At 38.9% G+C, this 22,683-nt stretch overlaps 2 protein-coding genes across 3 annotated transcripts in view; one reads left to right on the top strand and one right to left on the bottom strand.

Moving 5' to 3' along the window:
* PTPRZ1 (protein tyrosine phosphatase receptor type Z1) overlaps positions 1-14,837 on the top strand; it is a 207,980-nt gene extending 193,143 nt beyond the window's left edge. Inside the window, exons 24-30 of the mRNA XM_069588278.1 lie at positions 4,655-4,748; positions 5,055-5,128; positions 7,847-7,975; positions 8,422-8,568; positions 11,264-11,406; positions 12,186-12,321; positions 13,868-14,837. Of these exons, the coding sequence (XP_069444379.1) occupies positions 4,655-4,748; positions 5,055-5,128; positions 7,847-7,975; positions 8,422-8,568; positions 11,264-11,406; positions 12,186-12,321; positions 13,868-14,008 (864 nt within the window). The 3' untranslated portion in view covers positions 14,009-14,837. The remainder of the gene's footprint in view (positions 1-4,654; positions 4,749-5,054; positions 5,129-7,846; positions 7,976-8,421; positions 8,569-11,263; positions 11,407-12,185; positions 12,322-13,867) is intronic.
* A 3,970-nt stretch (positions 14,838-18,807) lies between these two features.
* The window catches only part of AASS (aminoadipate-semialdehyde synthase), an 83,087-nt gene continuing 79,211 nt past the window's right edge, over positions 18,808-22,683 (bottom strand). For both annotated transcript variants that reach the window (XM_069588287.1, XM_069588286.1), the window contains one exon: positions 18,808-21,516. In XM_069588287.1, the coding sequence (XP_069444388.1) occupies positions 21,513-21,516 (4 nt within the window). In that variant the 3' untranslated portion in view covers positions 18,808-21,512. The remainder of the gene's footprint in view (positions 21,517-22,683) is intronic.

The raw sequence follows: 22,683 nt of genomic DNA on the forward strand, positions 1-22,683 counted from the left end.
GAGCTGCCTGTATATTGAGGCTCAGGGGAGTGTTCCTGTGTTGCTGGAGAATTTGGGTGGTATGTCTTGTTTTGGAACTTGTTGGCCCTTGGGTGGAGCTTGGTTTCGGTGTAGGTATGAAGGCATTTGATGAGCTCCTATTGCTTAATGTTCCCTGAATTCAAGAGTTCTCTAATGTTTTCAGGCTTTGGGTTTAAGCTTCCTGCTTCTGGTTTTCAGTTTTATTTTTACAGTAGCCTCTAGACTTCTCCATCTATACAGCACCGATGATAAAACATCTAGGTTAAAGATGAAAAGTTTCTCCACATTGAGGGACACTCAGAGAGGTTCACTGAGTTACAAGGAGAAGAGAAGATGGAGGGGGTAGTTAGAGGTAACTGGAATGAGATGCGGTGAGATCAAAAGAGGAGAGAGCAAGCTAGCCAGTAGTCACTTCCTTATGTGCGCTCTATAGTCTGGACCGCTCAGAGGTATTTACAGAGTTATACGGGGAAGAGGAGAGGGAGGAAGTAGACAGAGGTGACCAGGAGGATAAGAGAGAGGAATGAGTAGGAGAGAGACAAATCCTGCCAGTAACCAGTTCCTTAGGTGTTCTCTACCGTCTGGAACACACAGAGATTCACAGAGTTGGATAGAGAAGAGATGGGGGAGAAAAGAGACAGAGGCCACCTGGTGGAGAAAAAGGAGAGGCCAGAGGAGGAGAGAGTGGTCAAGCCAGTAATCTCGCTCTCAGGTAAACTTGGGTAGTGAAGTTTGGGTTTTTAAATGTACAAAATTGACAACAAAAACCTAAGAGCAAAGATTAAAAATCTGTTTTTGAAGACAATGGTCTGCTTTTCTGGTTGCCTGATGTCCTCTGCCAGCCTACAGAAGTTGTTTTGTGGAGTTTGCTCGGCGTTGAAATGTTCTTTTGAGGAATTTGTGAGGGAGAACGTGATCTTCCCGTCCTATTCCTCCGCCATCTTTTCCCATGGATTTTCAGGGTTGATTTCCTTTAGGGGTGACTGTTTTGATCTCCTTGCTGCCCAGTTTAGTTCAGTCGCTCAGTCGTGTCCAACTCTGCGACCCCATGAATTGCAGCACGCCAGGCCTCCCTGTCCATCACCAACTCCCGGTGTTCACTCAAAACTCACATCCACCGAGTTGGTGATGCCATCCAGCCATCTCATCCTCTGTCATCCCCTTCTCCTCCTGCCTCCAATCCCTCCCAGCATCAGACTCTTTTCCAATGAGTCAACTCTTCACATGAGGTGGCCAAAGTACTGGAGCTTCAGCTTTAGCATCATTCCTTCCAAAGAAATCCCAGGGCTGATCTCCTTTAGAATGGACTGGTTGGATCTCCTTGCAGTCCAAGGGACTCTCAAGAGTCTTCTCCAACACCACAGTTCAAAAGCATCAGTTCTTCGGCGCTCAGCTTTCTTCACAGTCCAACTCTTGCATCCATACATGACCACTGGAAAAACCATAGCCTTGACTAGACGGACCTTAGTCGGCAAAGTAATGTCTCTGCTTTTGAATATGCTATCTAGGTTGGTCATAACTTTTCTTCCAAGGAGTAAGCATCTTTTAATTTCATGGCTGCAGTCACCATCTGCAGTGATTTTGGAGCCCCCCAAAATGAAGTCTGACACTGTTTCCACTGTTTCCCCATCTATTTGCCATGAAGTGATAGGACCAGATGCCATTATCTTCATTTTCTAAATGCTGAGCTTTCAGCCAACTTTTTCACTCTCCTCTTTACTTTCAACAAGAGGCTTTTTAGTTCCTCTTCACTTTCTGCCATAATGGTGGTGCCATCTGCGTATCTGAGGTTATTGATATTTCTCCTGGCAATCTTGATTCCAGCTTGTGCTTCTTCCAGCCCAGCACAAGGGACTCTCAAAAGTTTCCTCTACCACCACAGTTCGAAAGCATCAGTTCTTTGGCGCTCAGTCTTCTTTATGGTCCAACTCTCACATTCATACATGACTTCTGGAAAAACTATAGCTTTGACTAATCAAATCATTGTCGGCAAAGTGGTGCCTCTGCCTTTTAATATACTGTCTAGATTTGTCATAGCTTTTCTTCCAAGGAGTAAGCATCTTTTAATTTCATGCCTTCAGTCACCATCTGCAGTGATATTGGAGCCCAGGAAAATAAAGTCTGTTACTGTTTCCATTGTTTCCCCATCTATTTGCCATGAAGTAATGGGACCATGATTTTGGTTTTTATTCCTATACCAGCCTCTTACTTCCCTGGGTTGCTGGAGAAGCAGGGCCAATTTGTGAAGGAGTATCTCGGAAGAATTCAGAAAGCCCTGGAAAAGCCCAGGAGAGTTAACAAACCTTGAGATTGCAGTTCTTTCTCTTTCTTTTCTCCAGCTTACAACATAGAAGATGTAGTCATTACAAATTCCCTGACTTTTTGCCTTCTCATTCAGCATCTTTTGGGCTTTGGGAGGAGTAAGGGACAGGTTAGGTTTAGAACCTGAACTTAAAACCTGAAGAGAGGGAGACATACATGTTTATTCAGCCAAACTTATCTGAGTAGTTAAGAAACAATTCAAGGAAGAAAAGTGCACAGTACAGCTTCCAGAAACAGATAAGAAAGAAATATAAAGCATTAAGAGGATGTTGCTAAGATGGCTTTTCTCTGTTAAAAAATAACATGTATTAGCCATTTCCAACATAATTTTCACTTAAATATGATTTACGCCTTATACAATTACCTAAAAGAATTTATATCACTTATACTGGGTAATTCATGATCAGAATGAAAATATCAATTATGAAACAGAATCCATTTAAAAAGAGAGACATTTGACTGTTTCCTGTTAGCATCCTAACTAGGGGAATTTAGGGGTGTGTGCTTGTGTGCTTGTGTGTGTGTGTGTGTGTGTGTACACTGTCCTATAAAAACGTATCTATTCAGGTTTATCCAGTGAAAAATATTCTTAAAATGAAATCGCATGTCTGTGTATTCAATAATATCTATCACAAATGTACCTCATGCCAGGCTTTTGTGTTTGATACTGATTTTGAAATCTGCATTGAAAAGTAAAGAACCAAAAATATTCAAAGCAATACTGAACAGTAAGGAATAGAAATTTCTTGAACTATATGTGAAAGACCTTTTATGGAATGATAATGTTGAAAAACAGACAAATCAGCCAGAGATACCATGTGCATGTGGAAATTGTTATGTGATAGATATGACATTAAAAATTGGTGAAGAAAGATGGACTGTATCAGTAAATGATACTGGGACAATTTCCATGTGGAAACAAGTAAAATTACATATCTACCATACCTCAAACACTGAAATTATTCAAGATGGATTAAATTCTTAAAATGGAAATAGTTTTATAACTACTATAAGAAAACATTGGAAAATGTATTTTGAGGACATGAAGGTAGAGAAGAACTTCTTAAATAAAAATGTAATATACAAAAATCTTAAGGAAAAACAGTAATTCAGTTATAAATGTCTATTTGATTAAAGAGAACAAAGACATCTGCAACTTTCTTAGTAGACTGTAGATTTACATTTAAGGCATCAAACCCCCTGTAAATTAATGAAAATGAAATATAAATATGGAAAGGCAATCATCAAAGAAGAAATAACTAAAATTCACAATTGTACTATAATTAAGAAAATGCTGATCAAAACCACACTTTTTATCTGTTAGCCTGTCAAAAATTGAACACCAATGACTGCAAATTCTTTATAGAAACCCTCACATATGTGCATATTGAGAAATATACAAGGGCTATTCATTGCTACAAAGTTTGAAATAGCAACAATGAAAAGAATGCAAAAATTCACTGATTGCAGAATAGATAAATAGCAAGTAGATTATTTATGTGATGAAGTATTAAAATAATGAATGTGCTGTGCTTAGTTGCTCAGTCATGTCTGACTCTGCGACCCCATGGACTGTAGGCCATCAGACTCCTCTGTCCATGGGGATTCTCCAGGTGAGAATCCTGGAGTGGGTTGCCATTCTCTTTCACATTGTAGGCGGACTCTTTAGTCAAATACACTGCTGCTGCTGCTGCTAGGGAAGCCCAAAATAATGAATAAAGAACTATATGCATATATAAGGGCTTCCCTGGTGACTCAGTGGTGAAGAAGCTGTCTGCCAATGCAGGAGATGTGGTTTTTATCCCTGGATTGGGAAGATCCCTTGGAGAAGGAAGTGGCAACCACTCTAGTATTCTCACCTGGAAAATTCCATGGACAGGAGGAACTTGGCAGGCTACAGTCTATGGGGTCACAAAGAGCTGAACACGACTTAGCAACTAAACAACAACATATGCAGTTTATCTCCAGCTGCAGTGTGAGATTTAAATAGAGAACATGGAGAGCACACACCATAGAGCAAGGGTCCCAATGCTCAAAGTCAAACTAGGATTCAAGCTTTCCCTGCTTCTTCCATCCCTCCTGGAATAGAATATAGAACATAAATGTATCGGGGAGTCCCCTAAACAACTTTAATTCAAGGAATTCTTGGAAAATAAGTCAAATATATTCATATTCAGTGTCTTATCTTTGTTGAGTCACGTGTAAATATGAGTATGAGTGTGTGTGTGTGTGTGTGTGTGTGTGTGTGTGGTTGAATATTCGAGTGGCTTAAACGAAATGATTTATATTTTTCCTTGACATTCTTTCACAGCTCTTGAGTCAGTCAAATATACAGCAGAGTGACTATTCTACAGCCCTAAAGCAATGCAACAGAGAAAAGAACAGAACGTCTTCCATCATCCCTGGTAAGCTATGTTGAACTTTGGAAGAAAAACGAAAACCAACTTTTTAAATAATATTAATAGAAGCCTTGTAGGTAATTTAACAATATTTTTCCATCTTGGAACAAAAGCAATATACTCATTTAATTATGTCAGATAATGGAACTTAACAAGTTCTCAAACTTTGAGTGCAAAATACATAGAAAAATTAGCTAAAAAGTCAAAGACACTGAACTTGCAAAATGCAGCTATATTTTGCCATTTGAGGAGGTGGGAAGGAGGTATAGTACTAGAGCTTACTTGTTTATGACGAATGTTCTGTGTTCCCAGTGGAAAGATCCAGGGTTGGCATTTCATCCCTGAGTGGAGAAGGCGCAGACTACATCAATGCCTCCTACATCATGGTAAGTCACAGAGCTACTGGGAAGACTGACTGCAAGCTTATGTTTCCAGAACCAAAACAGGGTGGTCTGCCTGAATCAGTGACTGGCAAATACCGCGCAGGTGGACACGAGTCAAATCTGATGACGGCAGGTTCACGGCCACAGCAGCAGTGGAATCACAGCATTCCCTGGTGTTTTCACGTGTGCTGGGACTGGAGAGCCCTCAGTCAGCACAACTGAGTAGATGCAGGAACCAAACTCACCATTCAGAACTGATGTTCAGTTCAGTTCAGTCGCTCAATCATGTCCAACTCTTTGCAACCCCATGAACTGCAGCACGCCAGGCCTCCCTGTCCATCACCAACTCCCGGAGTCCACTCAAACTAATGTCCATCGAGGCGGTGATGCCATCCAACCATCTCATCCTCTGTTGTCCCCCTCCCCACCTGCCTTCAATCTTTCCCAGCATCAGGGTCTTTTCAGATGAGTCAGTTCTTCGCATCAGGTGGCCAAAGTATTGGAGTTTCAGCTTCAACATGATGAGTAGATACAAAACATCCACTTACCCATCTAAGTGGCTCCATTTCATTCACCAAAGCAAGTTTCCTGCAGAACCAGGACACACCAGCATTAGCAAGTCCAGTCTCACTGACATCACTCCAGGTCTGCAGCACAGTTCTCACCCTGCAAACTGGGCTCATTTGGCGACTTAGATTTCTAAAGATTCGATACTTTCTGTCTGCATTTAGCTCTACTATGAGAGCAGTGAGTGCTTTAGTAGCTGTTTTTTGACCTTCATTTCCATTTCAGGCCAGTCCATCACAGAGCTTGCCTTCAGATGAGTTTCCTAACTCCCATGCCCAAATCACTGTTCTATTTAACTAAAAAAGAAAATACTAAGGCATGTCTATATAGGAAACAAGGAGATGTATGTTGGTGGTATCTAAAAGGGCTTCCCTGGTGGCTCAGATGGTAAAGAGTCTGCTTGCAATGCAGGAGACATGGGTTCAATTCCTGGAGCAGGAAGATACCTTGGAGAATGGAATGGCTACATTTTTTAGGGCTTCCCAGGTGGCACAGTGGTAAAGAATCTGACTGCCAATACAAGAGGTGCAGGAGACATCTAAAAGCATGCATACTTAAAGAGAGGCTTCTTAATACTACAGGAAGCAGATATTTTTACTCAAAAATCAAAAATGGGTTGAGAACAAATGTAAATATTGCACTGTGTGTTGGTTAGATAAAAGGCTGTTCTTATAAAAAAAATAATAATAATAATTAAATGCTGGCTACCTACAAAGCTTGTCCCAGTACGTCTGAAGATTTACAAAATAGGATGAATTTTTATCTACTTGGAATGATGTGGGATATTGACTGAAGTTGCAGGATAGATTGGAAGTCCTTTCAAGGTCTTTTCCTGGGCTTCCCTGGTGACTCAGTGGTAAAGAATCCACCTGCTAATGCAGGAGACACAGGTTCAATCCCTGATCTGGAAGATTCCTCATGCTGAGGGGCAGCTAAGCCCATGTGCCACAACTATTGAGCATGTGCTGTAGAGCCTGGGAGCCCCAAACAACTGAGCCCATGTGCCACAACTGCTGAAGCCCGCGAGCCCTAGAGCTCGTCTTCCACAAGAGAGGCCACTAAAATGAGAAGCCTGTGCACCATAACTAGAGAGGAGCCCCCACTCACTGCAGGTAGACAGAAGCCCTCAAAACAGCAAAGACCCAGCACAGCCAGAAAAAAACAAAATTGTTTTTTAAAAAAGATCTTTTCCTATCCAAAGTATCTACAATTAATGAGAAAAACATTTAATTATGTACAACCTACTCATTCAAATCTGAATATATGAACTTAAAGTTTTCTGCTTATCAAATAAGATTGTAACCGAAAGAAAGTAAATTGAGTAGAATTTTACTTGATGAATAAATGAAGATAAAGCTTTAAAAAAGTAAAAAAAACATTCCATACTTCAAATGAGTCTATGGGGGCTAGGAATGGGATCTAAGAGATTCCATTGCAGAAGGAGCCACGGTTTTGATAAGCAGCAGCATGGAAATCATGATTAATTCAATGGCACCAGCTTTCAGGTTTCTGCAGCAACATTTGCAAGGTGCCACCCCTAGTTCCTGGAGAATGAAATGGCAACCCACTCCAGTACCCTTGCCTGGAAAATCCCATGGATGGAGGAGCCTTGTATGCTACAGTCCATGGGGTCGCAAAGAGTCGGACACGGCTGAGCGACTTCACTCCCTCACTCACACCCCTAGTTCCTCTCTGGTAGAGGCAGTCAAGATGTATAAAGTATCCTCTTGCCAGTAGGTGTGAAATTTGGCACTGCCATTGGGACTTATGAAGTTTAAGAAATGCAGAATTTCTGGATTGTTCTATCTAATGTGGGAGACATAGTCCACAAGCCATTTTGTTAAGTCTCCTCCTAGAAGTGATAACTGTGTGATAACTTAAGGTTGATAACTTCTTCAGCTTGTTTAATTATGTATGAAGTGAAGCTCACATTCCTTTTCTCATAGTACTGCTCTGAGGAATAAAGGAGGGAAATGCTTAGCACTGCACCTGGCATATAGGATGGGTCCATAACATTGGCTATAATAATCACATTATTATTTACAGACACAATCTAAAAATAAAAAGACTAACATGACCATTAACCTGTAAATGTTTCTTAAATGTTTACAGTCATATGCCAAGGCTCTTTCTATCCTCTCTTTGAATATGTAGGGTTATTATCAGAGCAATGAATTCATCATCACCCAGCATCCCCTTCTCCACACCATCAAGGATTTCTGGAGGATGATATGGGACCATAACGCCCAGCTGGTGGTCATGCTTCCAGATGGTCAAAACATGGTAAGTCCCTCAGGTCACTTTTGGCACTTTCTTTGTAGGGTAGGTATCAAGGCACAACTACCCAAAAGTCCAGTACACAAAGTATTTTTTTCAACTAATGAACTAATATTGAAGTTGTACCTTGTCTATTATTGGATCTAGTTTGAATGCAATATCTTAGGTCTGAAATTGTTGAATGACAGTTTTAAATAAAAGTAGGTTGAAATTAACTTAAGTATTTATTATACTGCTTAGGGAATTAGAATTGCAATCATGAATGAAGTCAGTCCATATACTTCTGCTTGCATTTTTAAAATAAAACTTGTTAGGGTATTTTAAGAGTAAATTTTGAGATTCAAAGAAAAATTTGAGTTGAATTCTCTACAGCAACCTGTTAACTTTGTTTCACAGTCTGACTTAGACATTTTATTAAAATCTAGAATCATCTTTGTTTTTTAATCCTCCAGGCAGAAGATGAATTTGTTTACTGGCCAAATAAAGATGAGCCTATAAATTGTGAGAGTTTTAAGGTCACTCTTATGGCTGAAGAACACAAATGTCTGTCTAACGAGGAAAAACTTATAATGCAAGATTTTATCCTAGAAGCTACACAGGTATGGATATAGTTTAAATGATAAACATTTCATCTTTTTAAATATATGCCAGTTTAAAGATCTCTCCTAGAAATTAAAAGAAGGAATCTGATTTCTTATAAATTGAGGCAAATTACCCAAATAATAAATTTTACCTTACATGTTATTTTCATTTTTAAAAATCTTATAGAATCATTAAACAATTAGCCATCACTAAACTCCACCATCCTTGATTTCTACACACACAGGAAGTCAAAAATTTCTCCTTTACTCCAAAGCAGTTGCTGATAGAAGTTAAGTTGAAAATAAACAGAGTAAAAACAAATAATTTTATTAATGCTAATTCTCATGTTTTAAGGCCAGTGTTTACCTTGTCTTCTCCTAAGTAAAATGGGAAAAATATTACCTACCAGTAAAAACAAGTTTACTGTCCTCTACTGATGTACAGGGGGTTGTTCAGTGAAGAACTGCTTTGAAAACATGCAGTGCAATGAATTAGGGTTGTTTTTACTAAACTCTTGATTATCTACAGTTTGAATTCTTTGTCAATAATTATTCCTGTAATTACAGCATAGTTCATAAATTATTGTATGGCTCCTGTAAAAGACTAAAAGATGCTAATAATGATGAGTAAGGTATGTGAAATTCAGAGGACTTACTCAATCAGAAAAAAATTAAATCATATTTTAGATGGTTTAAATGTTTCACTTTAATTCTGAAACTGGTAAAACATATAGCATATATAAGAAGATTCAGTATTCGCTAGACTATTTGGTTGACCAACACTTATAAAATTGATGATGCAAATACATTGTTTTCTAAATGTTTTATAGTTCTGCCTGAAATTGATGTTCCATATTATATTTTGTGAGTCAAGAGTCCAGATTTATTGTTTCATGTGAATTGCCATTGTTCCAGCATCATTTATAGACCAACAATACTAGTTCAGTCATAAATCAGATTCCTGTATATGTATAAGCCACTTTAGGAAACTGAGGATCAGAAGTTTAAGAACGTTAACATCATGCAACTTGGTTTGGTCATTTAAGCAAGGATCCGAACTGGGGCTAGAGTGGAACCCATGTCTCCATCCTCCTTGCCAGCACTTCCCGCACTGTGTCATGCAATCATATTCTTCCCTTAGTTGAACCTGAATAATGCTGCTATTTGAAGAAGTCAATGCTATCTTTTTTTTTTTTTGCCTCAAATACAGATGATTTACAATATTATATGTTACAGGTATACAATATAATGATTCATGGAGGTCAGGAAGCAACAGTTAGAACTGGACATGAAACAACAGACTGGTTCCAAATAGGATAAGGAGTATGTCAAGGCTGTTTACTGTCACCCTGCTTATTTAACTTATATGCAGAGTACATCATGAGAAACGCTGGGCTGGAAGAAGCACAAGCTGGAATCAAGATTGCCGGGAGAAATGTCTGAGGTTATTGATGACACCACCCTTATGGCAGAAAGTGAAGAGGAACTAAAAAGCTTCTTGATGAAAGTGAAAGAGGAGAGTGAAAAAGTTGGCTTAAAGCTCAACATTCAGAAAACGAAGATCATGGCATCTGGTCCCATCACTTCATGGCAAATAGATGGGGAAACAGTGGAAACAGTGTCGGACTTTATTTTGGGGGGCTCCAAAATCACTGCAGATGGTGACTGCAGCCATGAAATTAAAAGACACTCCTTGGGAGGAAAGTAATGACCAACCTAGATAGCATATTGAAAAGCAGAGACATTACTTTGCCAACAAAGGTCCGTCTAGTCAAGGCTATGGTTTTTCCAGTGGTCATGTATGGATGTGAGAGTTGGACCATGAAGAAAGCTGAGCACTGAAGAATTGATGCTTTTGAACGGTGGTGTTGGAGAAGACTCTTGAGAGTCCTTGGACTGCAAGGAGATCCAACCAGTCCATTCTAAAGGAGATCTGTCCTGAGTGTTCTTCGGAAGGAGTGATGTTAAAGCTGAAGCTCCAGTACTTTGGCCACGTGATGTGAAGAGTTGACTCGTTGGAAAAGACTCTGATGCTGGGAGGGATTGAGGGCAGGAGGAAAAGGGGATAACAGAGGATGAGATGGCTGGATGGCATCACTGACTTGATGGACGTGAGTCTGAGTGAACTCCAGGAGTTGGTGATGGACAGGGAGGCCTGGCGTGCTGCAGTTCATGGGGTCGCAAAGAGTCGGACACGACTGAGCAACTGAACTGAACTGAACTGATGCAATTTTTACAGCAAATTTTGTAAGTTTAATTTTATGGACACAGCCACATCTCTGTTCATGATTTGACTGGCAATATAAAGTCCACCAACAAGGATTATTTTAGAATAAAAAAGAGGCCACGTCCGTACACGGGAGATGTGGTGTCATGGCGATTTCTCCCTTCTGTGATGACGTACGGGCTACGATGACTTCTACACTCCGTGTGTGACTTGGTTTCATCGCCTTCCTGCAATTCCTGATTTTCATAGAAATAATTATTGACAAAGAATTCAAGTCGGTGTCTTGTAGATAGTCAGGAGTTGAGTAAAACAAAACCAAAAACCTAGTTCATTGCACTGTGATGCAGTGAATGGGCTGTAACCACTCTTGCACTCAGCATGTGATTTGATTTTATTGCATTCCTGTAGTCACTGATTTTCCTCAATTCATCTACTCACCACCCAATATGACACTTTTTAAAACACTGATTTTACCTCTTCTTGCAGGATGATTATGTACTTGAAGTGCGGCACTTTCAGTGTCCCAAATGGCCAAATCCTGACAGCCCCATTAGTAAAACTTTTGAACTTATAAGTATTATCAAAGAAGAAGCTGCCACCAGGGATGGGCCCATGATTGTTCATGATGAGTAAGTGCCACACCTTAAATCTCGTCACACCTGACATGCTCTGGGTGTGTGTATATTTCTGTTATCTTTGTACTAACCTAATAATTTGGACCCATGGTGAATCATTCAGCCAGGGTGGATTATTGCTTCTCATGGACATGATTAACACAGAATAGTTTGGGTGTTTTTTTTCCACTTAGAGCTCCTGTTGAAGACAGAAGATGGGTGCAGGGTCACAGGCATTTGCTCTTGCATTCTACACTGAGCACACTTTGTGTGATGAGTCAGTGTTTTAGAACCTGGATTTTTGCAGGTTCTAACCAAGGAGACATTCCTCAGCCACTGACTTCATGGGATTGGAGTAAAATTGATATCATGACATCATTTTTATTTACCAGAAATAGAAATCTGTATCCAATTGATCTTTCCAGGTTTCTGTTGTAAACCAAAATGCATGTGCATATTATATATGATACTTAGATACTCATTTTATAATATATATTATTATATAGCCTCAGTCAGATTATTTTGATTTATTGCCAACCCATTCCATAGTATAACAAAACGAAATGTATAACCAAATACTTAATTTCTATAAAGTGTCTCATTACTAATATTGTGAACATGCCACAGTGTTTCAAATTAAACCATAGTTCCATAGACAATAAAGTGATGAGACAATATATTAAAAATTTCAGTGTTCTTACTGCCAAATTTTCAAGGCCACATGCTCTGTGAGTTCCAAATGTGAATGTTTGACGGATCTGAATGGAGTCTTTGTCCCTTCCATTTGCTTCCAGGCATGGAGGAGTGACAGCTGGAACTTTCTGTGCTCTGACGACCCTTATGCACCAACTTGAAAAAGAAAACTCCATGGATGTGTACCAGGTAGCCAAGATGATCAATTTGATGAGGCCAGGAGTCTTTGCTGACATTGTAAGTAATAAGACAACAACTCAAGCTTTTCCTCTTAGAGCACCTGTTACTTTCTAGGGGCTACCAAAATCATTTTGTTGTGTATCAAAAAGAACACATTGATAACATTAACATGAAGTTTTCAAGCTGAATTATATTCCATTTGCAATCCATAGAAATGGAACTATAAACAATAAACATTTAAAGGTTATCTTTCAGAAAATTGATGGATCAAAACTTTTCAATTTCATTGTGTGCCCTTTTGTGAGACTTAGTATAATTCTGAAAAAATATCTTTAGTAGAAGCACCAACTAATTTATCCAGCAAAATAAACATTTCATTCTAGCATTCAAGTTCTGCATACCCTCAAAGAGCAGTCAGAAGATAAAATTCAATTTTTCGCTTTTTTATCAAGCCAAATTCATTTTCTAAACTTAAGAAGTAGCTAGTTCCGAGGGTACTTTTTAAAAAAGAGAGAGAGACACTCAAACAGTCAAGAAAGAGCATAACACATCTGGAAAGATAAGTCTCAATGCTGAGAATAATTTGGAAGCTTTTATTATAGAAACAAGGGCTAGAAAGACAACAGGGAACTTTGTGCATGCCCTAGTGGGAGAAGCTTAGGTGAATGCAGAAATCATAGGCTCCCTTCTAACTTTCTGGTCTGTATATGGAAGGGCCTTATAAAGGGTCCATCTTCAAAGCTCCAGCCCACAACAGCTGGTCAGAGAGCAGGGAAACCCTTGTGCACACACACTTCAGAGGAGCCCTTGTTAAAAGTATCATTCAGGCAAGGTGAGTTGTATGTACCAAGCCTGTCATTTGAAATTGCTTTCTGGAGACTAAACCTACATCCAGGTTTCACAAATGCATTTACTAAGACATGTGGTCCTAATGGTTTTCTACTGTGGCGCCAGCCATTAGCTCACAGTCTTTGCAACTGCCTTGCCCCACCTCACCATCCCCAAGTTGGCATCTGAAAAAGCAACTCTTTATTTTTCTGTGTCTCTGAAACCAGAGCAGGACACATGCTCTCCTTTGCACAAAGCAGGACATAGGACTGCCCGGACTGGTAGAGTGTGAAGAATACTGGGTAAACAATGGGTCCTGTGAAAGGCCTGCATTCCCCTTGAATTCTTGTGCTGACAGTGCAGTCCTGAGGTTTTGTAACAACTGGAGAATGGAGAATGAATAACTCAGTGGGATACAAGAGTCGAGTGCCAAAGGGCTTACACACAAGTTGATAAATCAGTATTAGAACCTTATCACATCACCTTCTGATTGATTCCATGACGTTTGGGTAGGAATGGAGTGCTTACCATTGGCAAATGTATATGGGCCAATGTTCTAGGTTGGTAAGGGTTGGCTAATTGTAGAGCTACTTTAAAATTTAATCAGAAGGAGACGTTAATATGGATGGTGTACCTCCGCCAATTATAACAGAGCCCTTCACACAGTGAGCTTCGCTTCCTTGGACGGTGGCAAAGGATGACTGCAAACATGCCTTCTTTTTACAAATGTATGTCTTCACTGAGTTTCCTGTTTCTTACCACCTCTCTTCTCCAGGAGCAGTATCAGTTTCTCTACAAAGCAGTCCTCAGCCTTGTGAGCACAAGGCAGGAAGAGAACCCGTCCACCTCTCTGGACAGTAATGGCGCGGCATTGGCTGATGGAAACATAGCCGAGAGTTTAGAGTCTTTAGTTTGACATGGAAAGGGGTGAGAAGGGTCCACATGTGAGCACTGCTTTCCTCTTTCTAAAATTAGACTGGAAAATCAGTTCCCTTCTGTTATCTGTTTACTTCACATCACCTGACAGTTACTACCATGATGTAGGATTCTGCTGCCAAATTTACATCATTAACAATGTGTGCCTTTTTTGCGAAACTTCTTGTAATTCACTTATTGTGTTTAAACTAAAATTATTGAAATTTACAGTATTTCTAAGAATGGAATTGTGGTATCTTTTTTTCATATTGATTTTAACAGAAATTTTCAGTTTACAGATACTAGGAATTCCCAACTAGAATCCCAAACAGAAAACACGTTTGTTTTTAGTGTCAAATTTTTAGCTGTATTTGTAGCAATCATCAGGTTTGCTAGAAATATAACTTTTAATATAGTATACTGTAAATAAAACACCCTGTTCCCTATGATATTCAACAGTTTACAACTGCAGTAGTCTCCTAATGTAGAAATAATCTAATACTTCCTGTAAATACTGCTCTAGTGTCTCCATGGACCAAATTTATATTTATAATTGTAGATTTTTATATTTTACTACTGAGTCAGTTTTCTAGTTCTGTGTAATTATTTAGTTTAATGATACAGCTCATTATCTGGTCTTACTCTGTGAGTCTTCTTGATATTGTTTTGTGTTGTGATTAACTGTGTTAGCATGTAATTTTAACTTTTATGGAAAATAAAAATACATTTGTTTTGAAGGAAGATGTTTTTATGAGAATAACACCTTATTGACATTGTTTAAATGGTTTTTATCTAAGGCATTGCAAAAATAAATATAAGTATCACCATCAGTTTGTGTTTGCTTGTGGAGTACTGAGGCATGTGTAGAAGAAAATTATGGATATGTTCCCTCTGAAATGATGGACGTAAAAAAAGGTTGATGGGATGGGACAGTGTATAGAGTTGATTCCCAAACTGTGCAGTAAGGCCCACAGGAAACAGAATTGAACATCTGAGGACCGCAGAGCCGTGTGTACTAACACAGCACAATTACCCCTATTAAATTATTTGGTTCTTGTTATTCAGTCACTCAGTCGTGTCTGACTCTTTGTGACCCCATAGACTGTAGCCCACCCAGCTTCTCTGTCCATGAGACTCTCCAGGCAAGAATACTGCAGTGGGTACCCATTCACTTCTCCAGGGTATATTCCCGACCCAGGGATCTCCTGCATAGCAGGCAGATTCTTTACTGTTTGAGCCACCACGAAGCTTCAAGTTAGGACTTAACTCTGTGTTTTGTATTTCTTGTTAATTAAGTAAAATTAAGAATGAGTGTTAGGACTAAAAGAAAATTGGAAATAGGAAGTTATTAGATTAGCTGCCAGTGACTAACATATATTTCTTCAGAACAGGCAGCTTTTCTCACTGGATCCTTTCCAGTAGAATTCAAGTCTGGTCAATATATTTCCAATACAATCACCAAATGTAAACCATTGTAAAGAAGACTAATCTATACAAAAGATAAGACTAGCTACCTGCATGGCTATGCAAATTGTGCATTGCATCTACTGGGGAGCTAATCAAAGCACAAACATTGAACATGTATTAGGATAGGTATTTAATACAATTAATATTTATTATGTTATGATTAATATTATGACTTTTTCCATTAGACGATAAGTATATTGTTCTAATTTACATATTTGATGACAATTTTTTGACAGAAGTACCTATGAGTACTTTTCTCTAATTCTCAAAAAGGCCTCATTTGGGTTAGTGGTAACCCTAACAACCCACGGTAAGGGAGGTTTTATAAATCAGAGATCTTCCCAAATTTTATAAAGTATCCTGGGTTTTTGAATGCTGATCAAATTTCGGTAGTACATCTTGTCACTTTAGGCAAGTCATTTATCTTTGTGAGACATATTTTCTCTTCTGTAAAGTCAGAGCTGGCCTAATGATAATTTTGGTCTCTTCTCTATAACCACTTTACAACTCTCCTTATGGAACAGATACATCTATGACTTGCCTGAGAGGCATGGATCCTTGAGGAATCTTCCAAATGTATCCAAAACATTGAAAAATATCTCAGAGCTAAAATATCATTATCTTTAACATAAATTTCAAGCAAATTATTATTGAAGAGTATTGCAAAAAAAAAGAAAAACTAGTGTTTTTTAACATCTACTAGACATCAGGCTCTTACATTCTCTCAGACCCTTTATAACCATGCTGTGGGTTATTGTTGTCCTCAGTTTGTGGAAAAGGAAAGAGCTAGTATGTGGTAGAAGCAATCACACTGCTTCTCAGAGGAACTTCTAGTGTCTGAGTCTAGGGCAAGGATAACTGGAAATACCAGTTTTGTCTGGAGGAGGCCAAAAACGGTAGAAAAATCTGGAAGATGTGAGCATTAAGCCATCAAAAGATATAGACCAGGGATTCACAAATGTAGCTCAAGGCTAAATGCTTGTAATTGTAATCTATCCATTCATACCCAGATCCTACCACCACCACCTTTACTACTGAAATCCTTGCTGGACAGCTTTAATTGGAGGATAATTGCTTTACAATGTTGTGTTGGTTTCTGCTGTACAACACAGATCAGTCATATATGTATATATATATATCTCCACTCCCTCTTGAACCTCCCCCCACCCCACCTCCTAGTCATCACAAAGCACTGAGCCGAGCTTCCTGTGCTATACAGTAACTTCCCACTAGCTATCTGTTTTACACACACATACATATATGTCAGTACTACTCTCTCAGTTTGTCCCATCCTCTCTTTCCCCAGCTGTGTCCCCACAGCTGTTCTCCACATTTGCGTCTCTATTCCCGTCTTGCAGATAGGTTCATCAGTACCGTTTTTCTAGATTCCACCGGTATGCTTTAGTATACGACTTGTTATTGAGAGCCAATGCAGTGTTTCTATCTACCTTTACTCAAACTTACTGACGTTTCCTTTTCTAGCACTAGATCCTCCTCTTCAATCCTACCGCTTTATCACTTAAAGCCCAAACCAGTTGCTATATTATCTTAGTGGGTTCCCCTCCCACCCTAGTTCCCTAGTTCCCATGTCATCTGAGTGCTCTTCCAGACCGCAAGTGGAATCAACGCAACACAACGTTGTTAATGTTCAGTTGCTCAGTCGTGTCCGACTCTCTGTGACCCCATGGAATGCAGCATGCCAGGCTTCCCTGTCCTTCACCATCTGCCAGAGCTTGCTCAAACTCATTGAGTTGGTGATGCCATCCAATCATCTCGTCCTCTGCTGTCTCCTCTTCCTGTTTTCTGTCTTTCCCAGCATCACAGTCTTTTCCACTGAGTTAGCTCTTCACATCAGGCGGCCAAAGTATTGAAGCTGCAGCTTCAACATCAGTCCTTCCAATGAATATTCAACACAAGCATTATCTCCTAACTGATTATATTAAAATCAATGTTGTAATTAAAAAGAAAAAACTGCCATAACAGATATGTCTTTACTTAATTATAGATTATTGATCTCTCAGTTCAGTCACTCAGTCGTGTCAGACTCTTTGCGACCCCATGAATTGCAGCACGCCAGGCCTCCCTGTCCATCACCATCTCCCAGAGTCCACCCAAACTCATGTGTGTCGAGTCGGTGATGCCATCCAGCCATCTCATCCTCGGTCATCCCCTTCACCTCCTGCCCCCAATTCCTCCCAGCATCAGAGTCTTTACCAGTGAGTCAACTCTCTGCATGAGGGGGCCAAAGTACTGGAGCTTCAGCTTTAGCATCGTTCCTTCCAAAGAAATCCCAGGGCTGATCTCCTTCAGAATGGACTGGTTGGATCTCCTTGCAGTCCAAGGGACTCTCAAGAGTCTTCTCCAACACCACAGTTCAAAAGCATCAATTCTTCGGTGCTCAGCCTTCTTCACAGTCCAACTCTCACATCCATACATGACCACAGGAAAAACCATAGCCTTGACTAGACGGACCTTAGTCAGCAAAGTAATGTCTCTGCTTTTGAATATGCTATCTAGGTTGGTCATAACTTTTCTTCCAAGGAGTAAGCGCCTTTTAATTTCATGGCTGCAATCACCATCTGCAGTGATTTTGGAGCCCCCCAAAATAAAGCCTGACACTGTTTCCATTGTTTCCCCATCTATTTCCCGTGAAGTGATGGGACCAGATGCCATGATCTTTGTTTTCTGAATGTTGAGCTTTAAACCAACTTTTTCACTCTCTTCTTTCACTTTCATCAAGAGGCTTTTTAGTTTCTCTTCACTTTCTGCCATAAGGGTGGTGTCATCTGCATATCTGAGATTATTGATATTTCTCCCGGTAATCTTGATTCCAGCTTGTGTTTCTTCCAGTCCAGCGTTTCTCATGATGTACTCTGCATAGAAGTTAAATAAGCAGGGTGACAATATACAGCCCTGGCGTACTCCTTTCCCTATTTGGAACCAGTCTGTTGTTCCATGTCCAGTTCTAACTGTTGCTTCCTGACCTGCATACAGATTTCTCAATAGGCAGGTCAGGTGGTCTGGTATTCCCATCTCTTTCAGAATTTTCCACAGTTTATTGTGATCACACAGTCAAAGGCTTTGACATAGTCAATAAAGCAGAAATAGATGTTTTTCTGAAACTATCTTGCTTTTTCCATGATCCAGCGGATGTTGGCAATTGAGACCAAGCCTTAATCAACTTTGATCCTTTTCAAATAGCATAGATATTTTCTCAACTGCCATATGTCCCAAGTATCATACCTGCTTATTTTGACAGCAGAATTAGTTTCATATGCCAGAATATGAGCACAGTCTCACAGAAGGTTTAATTTATATCCCTCAACATAAGCATTTTTCCTTCAAGGAGAAAAATAAAGTTTTATTTGTACAACTTGATAAACAATTCTCACCCCATACAATTCACACAAAGTGCACAATTCAGTAATTTTTAGTATAGCCACAGAGTAGTACCTCCATGACCATGAAATCAATTCTATAACATTTTCATCATCTCCCTCCCTAAAACTCCAAATTTGTTAGTAGTCACTCCCACTTCTCCCCCAACATCCCCCAGCCCTAGGCAACCACTAATCTACTTTCTCCATATAGAGATTTAACAATTCTGGACATTTCATACAAATCAAATCACACAATATGTGGCTTTTCCTGCCTGGCTTCTTTCACTTGAAGTTTATCCATGTCGTGGCATGTATCAGTACCCAGTTTCTTTTTAATTGCTGAATAATATTGCATTGTCTGGATATGCCACATTTTGTTAATTTGATGGGTATTTGACTTGTTTTTATTTCTGGCTGTTATGAATAATACCACTATAAACATCTGTTTACAAGTTGTGTGGATGCATTTTCATTTTTTTCTATAGCTAAGAGTGGAATTACTGGATAATATGGTGAAAGTGAGGTTGCTCAGACATGTCCAACTTTTTGCAACCCCATGGACTGTAGCATATCAGGCTCCTCTATCCATGGGATTTTCCAGGCAAAGGTACTGGAATGGGTTGCCATTTCCTTCTCCAGAGGATCTTCCTGACCCTGGGATTGAACCCAGGTCTCCCACATTGCAGGCAGACACTGTACTGTCTGAGCCACCAGGGAAGCCTCACCCTGCACCAGGGATAATATGGTAATTCTATGTTTAACCATTTGAGGAACTGCCAAACTGTTTCTCTAAGCAGCCAGACCATTTTATATTTCTACCAGCAGTTTATGAGGGTTCCAGTTTCTCCACATTTTCACCAACACTTACTATTTTTTCACAGTAGCTATCCAGGTGATGCTGAAGTGCTATCTCATTGTAGATTTGACTTCTATTTCCCTGATAGCTGACGTGTGTTAACCATCTTTTCATGTGCTCAGTGGCCTTTTGTATATCTTCTTTGGAGAACTGTCAATTCCGATCCTCTATCCTTTTTTTTAAATTAGGCTCTTTGACTTTTTATTGAATACAATAGTTCTCTATCTATTCAAGTTCTTCTCTTACCTGATATACAGTTTGCAACATTTTCTCATTCTGTGGCTTGTCTTTTGCCTTCTTGATGATATTCTTAAAAGCACAGAAGGTTTTAATCCTGATGATATCCAATTTATCTATTTTCTTCCTTTTGTTGCTCGTGCTTTGGTGTCATTTATTTCAGAAGCCATTGCCTAATCGAAGGTCAGGAAGATTTACACCTGTGATTTCATCTAAAAATGTTTCAGTGTTTGCTCTTATATCTGGGTATTTGGTCTGTGAGGTAGGGAGTCCAACTTTATTCTTTTGCATGTGGATATCCAGTTGTTTCAGCACCATTTGATGAAAAGACTATTTTTCTCAACTGAATTGTCTTAGCACCTTTTTCAAAACTCAATAAGCATTATTTCTGAACTCTCATTCTATTCCTATTCTACACTTTTTTAAGAATTGTTTTCTTAACATCATTTTTGCTTTATTCATTGATATTGTGTACCAGTACAATCAATTTTTGAATGTAATCCTGCAACTGATGAGCTCATGTATTAGATCTAATGTTTTCTTAGATTATTCTTTTGCATTTTCTATGTATAAGATTATACCATCTGCAAACAGAGATAGTTTTACATCTCTTTCTAATATGGATGTCTTTCATTTCATTTTCTTGCCTAATTACCCCATCTAGACCTTCCAGTATAAGCTGAATAGAAATGGCATGAGTATACATCTCTGTCTTGTCCCTGATTTCCGGGGAGAATCTGTCAGTCTTTCATCATTGAGTACAATATTAGCTCTGGGTTTTTCATAGGTATGCTTTATCAGGTTAAAGAATTCCCTTCTATTCCTAGTTTGTTGAGTGTTGTTTTTTATCACAAAAGGATGTTGGATTTGTTAGATTCTTTTCCTGTGCCTATTGAGCTGATCCTGTAGATTTTGATTTCATCTTACCTATTCCTTTTCTAAACATTAAAGAGGAAACTATCAGAAATGTCACTTTCTTAAATCATAATTTTACAAAAAGGCACAAATAGCATTATTGCAAAAGCTTGTAGACAGGTAATCTAGAAACATCCAGCTGAATCTGTCTGAAAAACAAAAGCAAAACAAAAGTAAAGCTGTGTGAAGAAATCTTCTTCTTACTAAAAAGATAAAACTTCATCTGCTAATTATAGGAAAATATATTCTTGTAAGGAAAAAAGTTGCATAATAAGTTAACAAGAGGTATAAGCATTATCACTTTACATACACATTAAAAAATACATGATAGAATTATTAAAGCTCTGATAATTACTGGCATTTCTTATAACAAATGTTTTCATATTAAAATAGAGATTTATATTTCAAAAACACCATTGTATTGACATATCAAAGCATATCATGCTTCATGTTTTAAAATATCACATTAACAAGCATGTTTACTGCACAGAAGTTCAGAGCTGTGTTGGCTGGGAAGATAAAATATAATTCTCAATTATAGTTTGATTGTGCTCTGCGTAGTATACATAATGCCTTCTGCTTTAATTCGCTCCAATATTGGTCCATAGATCTCCTTTGAAAAGGGTCCCATCAGGCCTTTAGCTTGAATTTCACCTAGAAAAAAGTAAGTTTGAAGATACCATTTTAAAGGTGGTAAGAACAGTTAATTTCTACAGCAAGAATTACCATATAGCAGTAAACTCCAAGTTAATGAATTGTTGGCAGCCTAGGGATTTTTTTTTAATAGTAGCTTAAATATCTCCTACTAAATTATTACATAATCAACACACTGTAAGGGGTTCATGGAAAGCACAGCTGAACTTAGGGGCTGAGTCTGAATTTATACACCTAACTGCATTAACTACCAGATCAGAGAAAAAAAGTATAAGAAGAAAAAAAACTTGTAAAAATCTAACTGGTCTGATTTGCTGATATCATTTTTTAACACCAACACAATGAAATTACACCAATCTGAGGGAATTCCCTGGCGGTTCGGTGGTTGAGACTCCACACTTCCACTGTAGGAGGCATAGGTTTGATTCCCAGTCTGGGAACTCAGATCCTACATGCTGCATGGTATGGCAAAAAAAAATAAAATATCTGAAACCAATCTGGTAACTTGGGTACTGGCATCTGTTAGGATGGCTGAAAGAATAAATTTGGGCACTTTCCTTAAAGGCCATGATGACCTCATCCCACATCACTTCTTCACTATAGTTCCTCAATAACTAGTAAGTAGTTTCACTGTATATAGACTAACATTCCCTCGTGGCTCAGTGGTAGAGAATCCACCTGCCAGTGCAGGAGACACAGGTTTGATCCCTGGCCCAGGAAGATGCCCTGGAGAAGGATATAGCAAACCACTCCCATATTCTTGCCTGGAAAATTCTACAGACAGGTGAGGGGGGGTGGGCTGCAGTCCATAGGGTCACAAAGAGTTGGACACAACTTAGCAACTAAACAACAACAATATGCTACTACTGATATATCTTCTGTTTATTTCACATTTATATGCTTTGATGTTTTTTATTCTCTTCACATCTTTACAAGGACAAAATGAGGTGTTATATTCAGAGATAAGCTTACCGAAAGCATATATGACCTTAAGGAAAGTTGAAATTTGAATTCTTTTAGTTCAAAACATATACTGAACATTGACAGTATATTGAAATATGAAAATTAATAAAACATGGCTTATATTTTTGAAGATCTGGAAGTGACTACCATCTGGTATTTCAGTGTTGCTGCTGCTGCTGCTGCTGCTGCTGCTGCTAAGTTGCT

This window comes from Ovis canadensis, chromosome 4 (genome assembly GCF_042477335.2).
Source record: "Ovis canadensis isolate MfBH-ARS-UI-01 breed Bighorn chromosome 4, ARS-UI_OviCan_v2, whole genome shotgun sequence".
Lineage (NCBI taxonomy): Eukaryota > Metazoa > Chordata > Mammalia > Artiodactyla > Bovidae > Ovis > Ovis canadensis.